General features: G+C 41.0%; 2 protein-coding genes across 7 annotated transcripts in view; one reads left to right on the forward strand and one right to left on the reverse strand.

Moving 5' to 3' along the window:
• The window catches only part of PLA2G7 (phospholipase A2 group VII), a 43,601-nt gene extending 42,842 nt beyond the window's left edge, over positions 1 to 759 (forward strand). For all 4 annotated transcript variants that reach the window (XM_059938557.1, XM_059938554.1, XM_059938555.1 and 1 more), the window contains 2 exons: positions 13 to 161; positions 599 to 759. In XM_059938557.1, the coding sequence (XP_059794540.1) occupies positions 13 to 161; positions 599 to 741 (292 nt within the window). In that variant the 3' untranslated portion in view covers positions 742 to 759. The remainder of the gene's footprint in view (positions 1 to 12; positions 162 to 598) is intronic.
• Positions 760 to 3,384: 2,625 nt separating this feature from the next.
• TDRD6 (tudor domain containing 6) lies at positions 3,385 to 15,693 on the reverse strand. Of its 3 annotated transcripts, XM_059937440.1 has the most exons (4): positions 9,627 to 15,693; positions 8,066 to 8,190; positions 6,701 to 6,790; positions 3,385 to 3,583 (listed from the first exon to the last, which is right to left on the reverse strand). In XM_059937440.1, the coding sequence occupies exons 1-4, from the start codon at positions 15,691 to 15,693 to the stop codon at positions 3,554 to 3,556; spliced, it is 6,312 nt and encodes a 2,103-aa protein (XP_059793423.1). In that variant the 3' UTR covers positions 3,385 to 3,553. The 3 variants fall into 3 exon arrangements, 2 of the variants coding, with proteins under 2 accessions (XP_059793423.1, XP_059793424.1); XR_009505568.1 differs by lacking the exons at positions 8,066 to 8,190; positions 9,627 to 15,693 and adding an exon at positions 4,490 to 4,553 and having other exon boundaries at positions 6,701 to 6,767; XM_059937441.1 differs by lacking the exon at positions 6,701 to 6,790.
• Positions 15,694 to 15,905: the final 212 nt, after the last annotated feature.

Below are 15,905 nucleotides of genomic sequence, written 5' to 3' on the forward strand. Positions count from 1 at the left end.
TTTCTCTTTCAGGGGTTCAGTCCATCAGAATTTTGTTGACTTCACTTTTGCAACTGGCAAAATTATCGGCTACATATTCACACTGAGAGGAGAAATAGATTCAAATGTAGCCATGGGTCTTAGCAACAAAGCTTCCTTAGCATTCTTGCAAAAGCATTTAGGTAAGAAAGGGATCTTCTTTCCTGACATAAACCAGATGATTCTCAGGAAAAAACTGTCTATCTTAACTGTGCATGAGTCCCGTTTTGACTGTTCCCAGTTGGTTTACAATGGAACACCGCGGTCAGTCCATTTGAAAACAATTTAATTTTGCTGCTTTGAATACTATGCGTCATAGGCAGCAAGCCTACCTGCTAGAGCTGATAGTCTTTCTGTGAAGCCTGGGGCAGATTTCCAAGCAGAGGATTCGGACAGCATAGTGCCTCAATCCCATCTGTCATTCAGATGTTACAGCCACGCAGAGCTCACACAGAGCACCTTGCCTCCATAACGGTGACGCAGTGTGGGTCGTTTGTGAGGCTAGGGTGCCACCTAGAGGCACTGAACTGTTTAACACTTTCCAAAGTTGAATATGTTGAGTGACATTTGTATTTTACAGGACTTCAGAAAGATTTTGATCAGTGGGATTCTTTAATTGAAGGGGAAGATGACAATCTTATTCCAGGAACTAACATTGACACAACCAACCACCATGCCACCCTGCAGAACTCTACAGGAATACAGAAGCCGAATTCAGATTAAAAGAACTTTTTAAAAAGTCTTGTTTAAAAACTGTCTAAAAGTGTGTGTGTGTGTGTGTGTGTATGATTTTAATGTATTTTCTCAAATAACTCATATTTGAAAATGTAGGCTATACCACAATAGTGATTGAAGCTTGGATTAAGATTTTTTTCCTTTAAATGTAAAGAAAGACTGCTACATATAAAAATCATACCAGCCTAAATTTTAGTTTTACTAAAGTGATCCTTTCTCGGTGTCACAATAAAAAACTGATTTTACATTACCTTAATGGACAAGTGTATTAAAACAGGCCTCATGCCATTGAAAATGTGTTACAATGACCTAACACTCGCTAAAAACATAATAAAAACAGATTTTCTTGCCTCTTTTTTTTCTATTATAAGCAGTAGAATTGAGTTTTAGCAACATGGTCTTCTGGGTGGGATTTGATAGCGCTTCCCTTTGACCTTGGGTCATGGTAAGAGAAATCAGACCAAGCGGATAATATAGCCATTGCTTTACCGTGGGATGGGTGCGACTGCACAATTTCAATATAATGACTAAACGGGGAATGGATGGGGGTAAGGATATCGGGGACAAAGCAAAGGCAGCAGATTAAAGCAAGTTGGTAATTTGTTTGCATTTACTTTAATGGTTTACCTCTGAGGCACTCTATTTACTAAAGAAAGGTACATAAGACAGGCCCACGATTCCAGCCATCACACATTAAATCACTGATTCACCCAAAGGCTGCAACAGATAAGAAAGGACATAATTTTAACTGCTTCATTTTCCACTAGTTTTATTGATATTTAATGAATGTGTTTAATTTTATATGTAGTAGTGGGAGGGGAAAAGCACAATAAATGGAGGTAAAAAGATAGCTGAAAGATTTGTGCACTTATGTTTCTGGGAGTCATGGAAAATGTATTTTGTTTCCCAAGGGGTATAAACATTTCTGCCACTCATCAGTTAAGTATATTTTGGTCTAAGAATGGTCTTATTCCTATGAATTCTCCATAATTAAGTTTAATTAAAGCCTGTGTGAACAAGGATAATCAGTACTTAGTAAGCAAGCCTGGTTAACTATTCTATCCCTATTCCTTTTGCCCAGTTAATAAGTAACTGTGTTTTCTGCTTTGGCACTCAGGCCTATCTTAATGTTTTAATGTGCAAAACCACTCATTTTGAGAAATATGATTTCTCCTCTAACTGTTCAGATTAAACATTTTTAAATAGAGAGTTAAACTGCTTAGCATGAAACTGACGGCTTTCCATAATCCGACCCTAATGCATCTTCTCTGACCTTTTCTCCCAGTAATTAATTCACAACTATATCTCCTACATGAATGAGCCAAATGTGTCTAATCATTATCCCAGGAAGAAGGAATATACTCATCTACCTCAATTACGTTTAATGCAGAACCCTCTCCTTTTTACTTATTGAAATTATACCCAACTTTTAAGGTTCTTAATTCTCACTATTCCCATCAGGCTTCAGGGTCTCATAATGTTTCGTATACATACATCTTTTTCCCCATTCACATGTAGCAAACCTCCTTACTCATTTTAGAAATGGATAACCATTCCAATTGTACTGATGTCCCATTCAATAGCACCTCTTTAAAATCCTTTGTTGGTGGCACATGCTGATGCTGAAAGGATCCAGTGAGTTAAAGTTTAAAAAATACAACCTACCATAGTGCATACTGAGTATCTTTTGGGGGAAAGAAGGAAATATTTATCAAATGCCTACTACTTTTCTGGCACTTTACATAAATTATTTCTAATCTTAAAACACTGCAAGAAAGCTTTTATTAACCCCATTTTACAGATGAGGAAGGTCAAGACTCAACAATATTATAATAACCTACCCAGGTCACATATCTAGTAAGCAGCATATAGCTAAGATCTGTTTCCTAAAGCTAGGACCTATACTTTGCATACTACCACTTATGCAAAACCATGTTTTAAAAGCATGGGCTTTGAAGTTAGATGGGTCTAGGTTTGATCAAGCCTCCGAGATTTGCTAGCTCTTTGACATTAGGCAAATTATTTACCTTCTCTAAAAAGCTTCAATTGTCTCACCTATAAAATGTGGATAACATTAATATGCACCTCAGAATCAAGGATTAAATGAGAAAATGCATTTAAAGTACCAACTGAGTGATTAACACATAAAAGCTAATGTTTAATATTACTATGTTTCCCCCAATTGTAGAATGGTGGTTCGTTCCATGACTACAGATATTCCAGAACCACAGATATTTCCTTTTTAATGAAATGACACCACTACACTTTTAAGGACAAACTTTATTCAAATCTTGTGTCATATTAGTATACTTCTAAATTCAAACAGAATATTAGTCAAAACTAGACAGAAAGGCAAAGCTTCAGAAAGAAAACAAAAATTTTGAAGGAGCTACTGCTAACAAAGCCATCCTCCCAAGTAGCATCATATAATACGCTTGTCATAAACCTATAATTTTCTATTTTAAACACTATATTCAGAAGAAACCCAAATAGTTTTTTTTTGCAGTGTGAGTAATGTGTTAGCAAACTGTTTAGCAAAATAAATCCAACTGATTAGAAAGACAACACGTTTAAAGGGAGAGGAAAGATCCCAGCTCCGTATATACAGAAATAGCACTATAAATACACTACACAGGCAGCCTGAGATCTGTTTTGTTTTTGACACATATCAAACTTTTCGAAACGACAACTTCTTATGATTATGTGCTCTCAATTTTCTGAAATATTCTGTTGGTCTGGGTGAGGTGGCACTTGTTTAAGAGCAGCTTCTGACTGATTGGCCACATTTATGGATGCACAGTTAAATCTCTATCGTCTCCAGACCTCTTTTCTGAAACAAGAAGAGAAAAACCTCAAGTTGAGAAAGAAACATAAAAATAAGAATTTTTGTGTGTGTGTGTGTGGCGGGGGGCCATACTGCAGCATGCAGGACCTTAGTTCCCCAAGCAGGATCGAACCTGTGCCCCCTGCAGTGGAAGCGCCTCGTCCTAACCCGTGGACCGCCAGGGAAGTCCCAAGAAAATTCTTTACATGGGTGCTACCATGACAAAATTAATGTCCTCTAAAAATGGGGAGAGGGAAGGGATGAGCATTCTAATTACTACAGGGAATTATTCCGACTGACGTGATTTTTAAAAATATTTTGGTCCTCACATTGTACCTATTATCATATAAAACTTCTCTAAAAAGGTTATGAAATTGGCATATTTTATATTTTTCTAGGATGATATTTGGCAAGGCTGATAACCAATTAGTTCTTTGTTCTCTTTCATTAGTGCGTATTTTTCACATAATACTAAAGTCACCAAAAGCTGATTTCATTCTCCATGTGCCTCAATCTACGAATCAGTGTGCTACTTACAAACAAGATCATGCAATAACCAGGAACATCCAAAAAACGGAATCATCATATACACTAAAAGTCTCAAAAGAAATTCCAAGAGATTATTTAACAAAGATCACTTGAACATCTGAGCTAACACTGAAAAAATCCTTTAAAATATGAATTTATCATACACCTTCAAGATTAATTCAATCAACAAATTCCCTGTATTTCAAGAAATCCTCTTCTTGTTTACTTATCACCATTTTTAGCTGAAGTGGTTTTTATTTTCCTACTACTAACATCCAAGGAAATGGATGAACCATTTTTATTTGAGGGATTCAGGGTAATCGTACCTTAAAGACTTGGCAATTCTGGTTGGTAAAAGTATTTTGTTTTAAAAACACAAGTTACCTTTGACCACAGTATCATCCAATGACAGGCGGTAAAGATCTTTTCCCACTGTCCGGAATACAGCCTAACAAAAGAAACCTTTGGATTACTACCACTTCTTTATTATAAATACAAAATAATTAAAATCAGAAAGGGGACCATAGATACACCAGAAAAATGGTGAACAACAAAAAGTAATCCTATTAAGACCATGCCAATTTGATTTTATAATGAAGAATAACGTCAAGTATTTTTTCTATTCTTCAAATACCCATTTATCTGGAATATCTCCACTGTAGCATTCCATGCAGGGACTAAAGTGTCCTTTTCCAATTTTCAGCTTTCAAGAGGTGAAGAAGGTCAATGATTTTTTTTATAGTGAACAAATTCAATGACCTAAATGTCCAACAAGAGGAGAAATGGTTTAATGAATCATTGTCCAGTAATGTCATGTAATATTATGCAGCTATGGCCTTCTGGTGGCAGCCAAGATGGAGCAAGCTGACTTACACTGATTACAATGGAAAATTCTGGAGAGAATACAAAAAGCAACTACCTGAGGCTTCTGAAAAGTAAATGGGATCAGAAATATAGAAGGACTGTAGTAAAAACTTGAATAATGACCCAAAACAGGGGTGAGTTTCACAGGGTTGTTGGTTTGTTTTGTTTTGTTTTGTTTTTTTCTCTTTTTTTCTGCCTTTTCTCCTGTTTTTTGACCAGATGTTGGGCCAAATCAGAGCTGCCACGCTGGGGTGGGCAGCAAAACAGAGCGAAATCCCTCTTTCTAGCCAGCGGAGTGGGGAAAGAGGCCCCGAACACTAAGGGGTGGGGCGTGGGGGGCGGATATCCCTTCACTGTTTTTCTTTTTTTCTGCACAGCAGTCAAAGCGCAGGCACCTACAAATCTGAGAGAAGATGCTGGCCAGTGGATTGAGGAAAACAGCCCTTTGTTATCTGGAGAGTCCAGAGGCAGGGGGTGGGGTGTGGGGGTTTTCTCTCTCTTTTCTCTATCTGCTTCACGCCAGAGGCAGGCCTGTCAGACAGAACTGCCTGGTCAGCCCCCAGGGAAACACTGGGAGAAGCATGCTTTCTGGCCAGAGGACCAGGAAATGGAGCCCCTGGGGGCTGAATAAGAGAGGACCCTTGGAGCCACAGAGTATGGAGGAAATCTCAGAGAGGAAAGGAATTGGAAAATTTGAACCCCTAATATTATATGTGAACCTAAGGTCATCCCGAACGATGCAAATGCAGAACAGAATCAAGAAAAGAAAAGCATAGCTAAGTCTTTAATCCCTGAGTGACTGTATAAACCTCTGCCCAAGTTCTAGACTAACCCCTCCATGGCTTATGCCCTGGGCAGACCCAAACATTATAGCAAAGACGTTGAAGACTAAACTGACACTGGAACCACCAAACACAGAGAGAGAGAGAGAGAGAACCTGTGGTATGAACCTAATCAGGTTGACCACCTGCTAAAACAAAAACTTTAACATTTTCCAGAAGATTTTAACAGCCTCCAAAGTCTTACAACATCATATTCAAAACATTCAGAATATAATCCAAAATTACTCAACGTACAACGAATGAGGAAAGGCTAATCATTTCTTAAGACAATCAGTAGATGAAAACCCTGCCATGATGAGATACTGGAACTACCAGATACAGATTTTGTAGCAAGAAGTTCAACGAACTGCAAACAGGATAAACTCAAATGTCTAGACATATCATAACAGCATGGGAGATTGCCTACCGTATAATCTTAAATGAAGAACACAGAATATAAAACTGAATGTACAATGAAATCAACCATGTTCAAAATATGTAGATGATATATTTATATTCCATATAAACAGAAAGATTATTAAAGAAAACCAAACTGATCAGTCCGTTTGCCTTTGGAAGGATGTCTTACAGGTGACTGATACTTCCTCTTTTTAACTTTGCCATATTCCCAGATTTTCTGCATCAAACGTATTTCATAAAGGTCACAAATGCCAAACAATTTTCTTTTTTTTAAATCCCAAAATGAAAATCAATGAGTAAACCATTAATAAGAGATACTGGGCATAAAATCTAGAAACATTGAGTTATTGCTATTTTCCACTGTTATTATTACAATAGTAGTATTTTTTCCTCCATTATTCCTAAACACAAGAGCTTTGGAAATAGTTCCAGTCACCTTTCAGAATGGAAGAGAACACTCTCATTAATTACTATTTACATAAACCCATACCTCACATGGACTCTTATCCAATTTGGGTATACCATTCCAGACATTCTCAAGGTTCACTACCTCTTCCATACCATTTGAAAGGTTCAAAACCTACAGGAGAAAAAAAAATAGTAAAAACTGGTCATTCCAAAAGCTGTAACTGATTTATATACCACAGCAACCATTTTTAAAATGAAATACTTTAAAAGGTAATTAAATGATTCTATTAAACATCAATATTACATTTCAACTCAATGGTACTTCAGTTCAAAAAACGTACATTGAGTATCTATGCCTAGAGATCAAAGGCATAAAATTTAGATCTCAAGAAGTTCAAAATTTGGTGGAGAAACAGACCGCTAAGCAGACACTTACAATACAGTGTAGGAAGCACAGACTCCTGCAATAGGAGGTATAGGAATACAATACAGGTATAAAGCTTTTGTTGGCGGGGGACAGAGAGGAGTGAAGAGATGGAGAGATTTAGAAAATAATGCTAGTGAATGCTTCCTGGAAGAGGCAATGGCTAATCTTTTAAAGATAAGTGGAAATTAACCAGTTTGGGAAGGGGACAGAATACAGGCAAATAGAACTGCATTATTAACTATATCAAAGAAGCCAAACACAAGAGTATATATAAGAGAAATCAAGCAGTATGGTGTTCATCTAATATAAGATACAAAACCCAAAGCAGTAAGACCTAAGGCTGGAGAGGTACATGCATGCGCAACTCCAGAGAACCTCCTGTGGCGTGTTAATGACTTTTCTAGACTTGAGGATCTCAAATTTTCATGGTGCAAGAGTATACATTCCTGGTCCTTCCCCTGGAAATTCTCAATCAGCCAGCCAGGGCAAGGCCCAGGAATCTATCAATACATTTAAGAAATGTGCCAGGTGATTCTGATTAAGGTGGTTTTCAGACCACAGGAAAAACACAATCTACTGGAGGTTTCCAAGAGGTTTTCCACAAGCGAATGATGGAGCCAGATTTGCATTTGACAAACTCCACACTGGCAGTGTGGAGAATCAACTGAATAAAGACTAGAAGTAAACCAATAGAAGGTTATTAGAGGCATCTAGCTGTGAAACGAGAGACTTAATCAAGACAGTGGCATTAGGTATAAAAAGTTTTAACTAAGAGATAAGAAGTGGAAAGTGCAGAACTCAGTGACTGATAGATAGGATTTCGGGAGTAAGGGAGATGAAAGAGCCTTGGATGCTTATATATGAACTTTTAAAATGATTTTTGCACTGCATCAAATTATCAGGGGGAATGAGCAGGTAAATAATCTATTCAATTGGATTTTCTAGTCTGATAAAGTTTGTTAAAATTTCCTTAACAATCTGCAAGTACCTTTTGAGACAAAGTACTTCAGTTTTACATACCCTTGTGCCTTCTTCAGCTATTTCCAAAATCTCACATTTAGACCACATGTTTCTTAGACTTGACCACACAACACATTTGGATCCGACAGTAAATCCTTTCAGAGTGTAGGTGTTCTCTGGTTGAGCTGCCAGATTGAATAGAGCAAGACTCAATGCATACCTCTTAATTCCTTAAAGATATGCAAGCAAAGCATTTCCCTAAAATGCATTTACTAATCTCGTATCATCAATAGCACATATGGTACAACATGTTCTAAGTCTCCCTCCCTCGATTTTATTTTTAAATTCTTCCAGTGGCCCTTCCCCGTCTAATTCCTTACCGCTCTCCTCAAAAAACACGACCATGACGTGCTGTTTTTTTAAGGGTGTGAATCTGATTTCTAACATTGAGAGTTACTACTTAAAGCTGGCTATTATTGCCACATGTAATGTGGTCTGTGGTTACAACAGCCATTTCTACAGGAAAGCAGCATGGTACATACAAGTGAGCAGACATTTTTATCACAAAGCTGTTACTTATTATTAAAATGTGACAATGAGGACTAAAAATCCAGGGTGGTATTTAAATAAATTACCATACATCCACAGGATGGCATACTACAAAACTAAAATATTTTTGAAAGCATATTTAAGGGATTAAAACGCAGGATTCAACACTGTATGACAGTACGATCTCTAGTTAGTTTTTTAAACTGTATGTAAGTAGACACACACAGAAAGGGTGAGAAACGTCAGGAAGCATCATAGCATTCACAGTGGCCATTTCTTGGTGGTGGGATTATGATGATTTTCATTCTCCTTAATCTATTGTTTTCTCTATTTTGTACAATGGCTCAAATCTAATAATATAAAACTTGACACTTAAAAAGTCTAACATTGAGTATTTTAAAAAACCCTAAAAGATAGCTATTTTGTGTAACTTTCAAATCTCGTTAAGTAGCCAAGAAAATAGCAGCAAAAATAATTTATAAAAAAGTTAATGACAAAACATGTTCTCCAATATTTACTCATGGCTGTAAACTTTCTTGATTAATACAGGCTCCGTAACTCCATTTTTTTAAGGGCTTCTAAACGAATGGCAAGGTATATGATGAAGCAAAACAGTTAATTCTTAAAACTGTGCTGAAATGATCCCTACTGTAAATTCATGCCTACATTATGCTTGGCAAAGGAACACTATATTTTTCAAAACTTACCAAAAAACATAACCTCTTGATTTTAGAGATGATTTGTTTATATTTTAAATGTGATTACTTTTTGGAGACACAGACTTGAAGCATTCTATTTTTAAAAGCAAAATTAATAATTCAGCATTTCACCCAGCATATAAAGAATTATTTTACGTTGATTTTACTACTTAATTACCCACGTTTAAAATACCCTTCGTAAAATCCAAATCTGATTCTCTTCTCAGGTTTTAATCTTCCCTCCCCCAAATTAATATTTTAAAAATTCAAATAAGAATTATTCTCTTTTCTTTAAAACAAATAAGTACTTTTCACTAAGTTAAGTAAAAGCGAATGGGAAAAAACAACAACAACAACAACAAAAACGCACGTACCCAAGACATGATCTGGTAAAGCGTGATTGTGTTTCCTTCTGGGTTCTTCTTCAGAAAACAGAGAGTTCAACGATGACACGGCATCTCTAAACAGAGATATATATTCTGTAAATTCTTCTTTATAGATATTCATTTCAATCTGCATCTTGGCATAGCAAGTCTTTCCGTGCTGGCACAGCCTATGCTCCTCATCAAAGCATCCCACACAACTGGACCTTCTTGTGTCGTCAGCACACAGGGATTCTTGGGTTTTCTGACTAACTCTTAAAGACAAAGGGTTTATTTTGTCCTCTAGACACAGCTGGGCTGTAGGTAATTCTAGTTCAGGCTGTTTCTCGGCTTCACAGTTGAGGGGCAGTAGCCCTGGCAATGGTGGCAGGGTGGCCGCTGGGTCACAGCCTTGGGGAAGAGGCACAGACAGAGGCACCAAGCCCAGCTCTTCTTTCTCCTCATCTGCAACTAAGGAATGCTGCAATTCAATGGATTCCAGCTCCAGGGATTCTTTGGACTCATCATCAGGAGAAAGCACCACCTCAAGGGAATTCAGTTCCAGTACCTCCTTTGTTTCGGTGCCATGTGGTGACAATGTGCTAAATCCTGTAATTAGGTATTTATCATCAAACTTTGCTTTGTCACCCAGATGGCACTCGACATTACCTTCCAGCATCTCAGTGCCAATTTCCTCTTTGCCTGGGTTTTCAAAAGTTTCAAAAATGTTATCAGTTTCGGGGTCAAAGAATTTACCTGGTTTGGTTTCAATGATGTTTAAGTCTTTGTCAATTCTTTCCAAGAGCTTACCTGTCTGTGATTCGACATACAGTGCTTTCTCTTGTCCAGCTTTGCTACTTGGTTTCTGAAGTCCAACATTGGGACTGGGGGACCCAAGAGCTCCCTTTATGTCTGGGCCATTTTTTTCATAGGGCTGGTCACTGTCACTCATACCAATCTTAGAATATTTCTTCATTTTCTCACTAATACTTTCGCCTTTGCTTTTCATGTCAACGATGGCTAAAAGGATATCACAAACATCCCTTTTGATTTCTAATATTGTTATCTCCAACATATCTTCTGTTACTATTTCATAAAAGTAGTCATTTCCCTCTTGAGGGCATGCACCTTCTGAAATATTAAATCCTGAGAGGCAACATGGAAAGGCTTGCATGGGAACTGCCAACAGTTCAGAAGGGATGTTCCAGAGGGCTTTGGGGTCCACACAGTCTTCAACGTTTCCAAAGTCCACAAGCCTGACGGACACAAGAGAATCTTCGCAAATATTGGTGACAAGCGCCCTGTAATAATGCCCGTCTTCTCTGTATCTCACTATGCAAGGATCTCCAATATGAGGGCAGGGGATGCAGCTTCTCCAAGCTGTCACCTGCTCTCCAGCAGTTTGTACTTCCACTTCTAAATACTGAAGTTTCTCTGTGTCCGCAAACTGACACCAAAAATATTCAGGTCCATCGATCACCGTGGCATAAGCTCGTATCATCTTCATCTTTGGATTATACCAGTTAAGAAATACAGAAGTGTCTATGTCTGTTTTGTTGACAGACTTTGGACAGGCACCTTTAATTATTTGGGTAGAAAGTCCTATTTGAGGTTTTTCACTGAAAGCATATCTGCTCATCATATCTTCTGCTATGATCCCATGTTCATCAGCAAGAATAACTTCCCATTTTTCTTGAAATTGAACAAATTCGCATCTTACTTGAGCCTCCTCTGTCCTTTGGGAAAAGTAATGCATCATTTCCTTATGGTTTAAAATCTTAGGAGCCCTAAGTCCCCTTAAGGAACAGTGAATGCACAGTCTGGGTAATAGTGCATTAACAAGGTCAAGTTTGCCTATTGTGTTGGTGTGAACCACAGAAACATTGCCATAATCTATAAACTGCACAGAGAGAAGGTCATTGGCTTGTTGTTCCTTTACCACAGCACGATACCATAAATTGTCTTCTGGGAAAACAGCACATATTATATCTCCTCTTTGCAAAGGTGGGCCTGCATAATATTCAGGGCTTGTTCTAACAGTGTTTAACCTCTCTGAAAGACGATTAATTTCAGCCTCATCTTCTGTTAGTTGAACATAAAAGTCTGAAAGGTCATTTATATGAGAAACATACACAGTTGTTTTAAAGCCAGGCATTATAGTCTTCTGAGGGAACTCAGAAAATTTTAGAGGCAAACCTTTGTTACATGAATCTCCTATTTTTCTCTCTGGAAGAGTGGCTTCTAGTTTTGTGGCTTTCAAAGGGGGCTCAGACGAACTTTCTAATTTCTTTTCTACTGGTAATGGAGACACTTGATTATTTTTATTTGCCACAAAGTGCTGATATTGAGTGACTAAGTTTGTCTTCATTGAACTGCATAAAAATTTGAGTTCCTTACATGCTGAGCTCATCTTAGGTTTGTATGATTCTCCTAAGATCACCATACTGTCTGATTTGTTCTCTATTGATTTACTTAAATACTCTGTAGGTGACAACTTCACAGCTTCCTTTTTTGCTTCAAGAGTTTCAGTTGTAGAGAGGAGTGATTCACTTTCTTTTTTTCTTGTCCCACCTTTGGAACCCAGGAGTCCTAACTTCTCATTCATATTAGCATTAATTTGAATACTGTCATCGTATAGTTCTATAATCAGTCTTCCATCTGGATTCTTTGCTACAACCAAAGCCTTCAATGACTTATCTGAAATAGTCTCCTGAAACTGCATTGTAACTTCTTCTGGTATATGATCAGGAATATCAGATAATGAACATTTAATGGCTTGCATGGGCAAAAGTAAGACGTCATATGCATCGCTAGGTATTGGAAGCAGATCATGATTTGTTACCACATAAATATTCCCAAAATCAACAAAGAAGACTTTATTTGGTTCTTTTTCTATGATTATCCCCCTATACCAGTTTCCGTCAGTATACCTGGCAAGGCACAGTGTGCCAGGGACCAAGGGAGATGTTTTTAAATTCAGCAAAACTTTACTTAATTGTGTAATATGATATGACAACTGTTCTAAAATATTTGCATTTCTTCGCAGCTGGCAATAAAATGTCCAAGGGTCATCGACATGTGTTATATACACTGATTCTTCACTTCCAATTTTCATATCATGTGTAGAATAGTAGTAAGAATGGAGCTGAACAGAGGGCTCCAGAGGCTTCTGAAGTTTTACTGGTCTTGCAAGTCTCTGTTCTACCAAAAAATGGCATGCGCTCTGGAAAGGTGTTAGCAAATCCACGACATTAAACAGTTCTTCAACGTGAACGGAAGCCAAAGCAAATATTGTGCATTTTAATTCTAGATTGTCTTCCCATGCCTCATGCACAAATTCACTAAAAGCTTGGATTGCCTTTTCATCCCAAACAAAAGGATTATGACCCATTGGTTGAATTAAATTATAAAGGCTGCACCTAAAAGCTTGAACCTTAACCTTGAGAAACTCTTCACTAATTGAATAAATATTCTTCACAGATACCGTTTCTTCATCTCCATAATCTACAAATATGACGTTGACATGCTCTGAAGATTGTGCCCCAGTAATCAGAGCTCTGGACCATTTTCCATTTGCTGTTCGTTTTGCCAAACAAGCAGGGGTGGTTCCCTGGTAGGGGGTAGCTGTATTCTTGCAATGGTCCTGAATACTACACATTAGCGCTTTAAATCCTTCTATGTTCCTGGTCAGCTGGCACCAGAAATAGCCAGGGTTTTCAATATGAGACACTTTGACTTCTACTGTACTTCCAACTTCTAGTTCCTCTTTACAAGAAGAGCCTGGCTTAATGTCCAAGAAATTCTGTAGAAAAGGAGAATAAACAGACACTCTTTTCTCTTTGCCCCGTACAACTAGTCCAGTTGAAACGTTTGTCACAACTGTTGTGTCATTCACAGTTTCTGGAACAGCTGTAGTTTCACCCTCTCTCTTGACTTTGTGTTCTACTTCCTTCTTGGCAGAAGATATTTTGTTATTGTCTGCAGTAGAATGGTTTGCAACATGCCCTGGAGAGTGTGCACTTACGCAAATATTTTCCTTTGTTTCAAATTCCTGATACTTGGCAAATCCAGCCTGAGCAATTACCTTACTAATGTTTTCTTCCCCTGTTCTTGATTCATCAAGAATCTCAATAACATACTGACTGTCCTGCTTATCAAGGACATGGATAACTAATTCTTTGTGGAGCACAGTCTTTTTAAAAAAGGAAATTGCCTCCTGGCTCCAATTTTTTCCCAAAGGCCAAATATCAGCCAGGGTGCACCTCAGGGCCAGTACTGGTAGCCGCCTAAACTGAGGGAGCAGCATTCTCACATCATACAGGTCCATATTTTCTGAATTGCCCCGGTCAACGAAGAATACATCCACACTCTTGTCGTCTAATCGGGTGACCATAGCCCGATAATAGCCAGTTTCTTTCCATTTCACACAGCAAAGGTCATCGGCCTCAGGTTTTAAAACAACACCGTCCAGCTTACTGGCAGAGGCATAGAAACTGCACATTCTCCTCATCAATTTGCTGAAGGTGCCGTTGTGTTTCCTCAACCTAATCCAAAACTCAGAAGGATTTTTCACAAACTCCACCTGGGCATCATAGAAGGCGTTCATCTTTAACCTGATAGATCTCAAGGCTGGGAGTGAAATCTCTTCATCCACTTCTTCAGCAGGAGATTGAGACTGAAAAGCTGTTTCCGGTTCCTCCTCCCCGCCCCCCTCCTCCTCCTCTATTCCCTGGCTCTGAAGGAATCGGTCAGCCAAGCAACAGGACTGTACTCCGAACACACAGTTAAGATTAATCCCATCTTCTCCATACAGGGTGACGTAATACACGTGCTCAAAGGAAGAGTAAAATTCAATCTTTGCGTTCACTGCCTGGCCCAGCAACAGTGCCTTCAGGTCACCGACCTGTGACCGAGACCAGCCTCTGCCACCGTCCCAGAGTCCGTACAAAGCGCAAGGGTACGTCACCACGGGCATTCGAAAATATTCGGGCAGCAAGTAGCGAAGGCTACTACAACTCACTAACTCCTTCCTTCCATAGTCCACATGAAGTACCTGGGCACAGCGCTGGGGCCGGAAAGTCTCAAGCAGGAGCGCTCTGTACCAATGTCCATCCAACCCGCAGACTGCGCACGGAGAGCCCGGCTTGTCTGGGCTCTCCTCCCTCTCCTCCCAGGTGGCACTGGTATAGTTCTCATCCCCTGTCCCGGGGGAACCCCTGTATATCTGGGCCATGCTCTCGGAGAGGCGGTGGATCTCCTGCGAGAGGCTGTGGAGCTGGCAGTGAATGCGGTGGGGATGGCACACCTGGGTGACCACCACGGGCTCCGTCACGCCCAGCTGCAGCTGGGGGTAGAAGTAATCCAGGCCAGGCTGCTCCTGCTTGGGCGGGATTCGCGGGACGACCGGGGCCCCGGGGCCCAGGACAGCCGCGGTGGCCGAGAGGTAGCGCTTGAGCAGGGAGCGGAAAAGGCCGTCGGGCACCTGCCGGGCCAGGCCGAGCTCCTGCATCTGCTGGGACAGCTCGGGCACCTCCAGGAGGACCAGGCGGTGGGGCAGCAGCACGTCCAGGACCCGTCCGTGCATCTCCTTGCCCTGCAGGTTGCTAAGGAAGTCCACGGCGCTGGCAGCCCAGTGCTGGGGCTCGCCCCCGCCGTCGCCGCCGCCCGCAGGCACCAGGCCAGCCAGCACGCAGCCCAGCACCTCCGAAGGCAGGTGGAAGAACTCGCTGCGCCCAGGCGCCAGGGAGCCCGCGCCGGCCGTGATGGTGCGACCCTCGTCCAGCAGGAAGACGCGGCTCTCCTGCGCCTGCCGGCTGACCACGCGGCCGCGGTGCCACCGCAAACCCGCCTGCACCAGGCACAGCTCGCCCGGCGAGGCCGAGGTGCCTCCCAGCGCCCACGGGCCGCGCGCGGCCGCCGCCGCTTCCTGGGTCTCCCGGCTCAGCCTCACGTACTCGTCCCGCCGCTCGCCCACCAGCCCCCAGAGCTGCACGGGGATCACCTCGGGCTGCACGTCCACGAAGGACACCCGCAGCACCAGCGAGGCCCCCGGCGTCGGCAGCCCGGGCGTTGAGCACATCTCTGCCGCGCCGCCCGGCCCGCGAAGCCCCCGCGCCGCTGGAAGGAGAGCCCCGCAGACTCGGGCTCGCAGGACACACGGATTGGGAAGGACACCCAGCCGGGCGTCCCCGCCGCAACGCCGCCTCCGGGCCTCCCGGACTCGCGCTGACTGGTAAGACCCAGCGGCCCGACCAACCGCCCACGGTTGCGCCGCAGCGTAGGCACTTGTAG

The sequence above is a fragment of the Balaenoptera ricei genome, chromosome 11 (genome assembly GCF_028023285.1).
Source record: "Balaenoptera ricei isolate mBalRic1 chromosome 11, mBalRic1.hap2, whole genome shotgun sequence".
Classification (NCBI taxonomy): domain Eukaryota; kingdom Metazoa; phylum Chordata; class Mammalia; order Artiodactyla; family Balaenopteridae; genus Balaenoptera; species Balaenoptera ricei.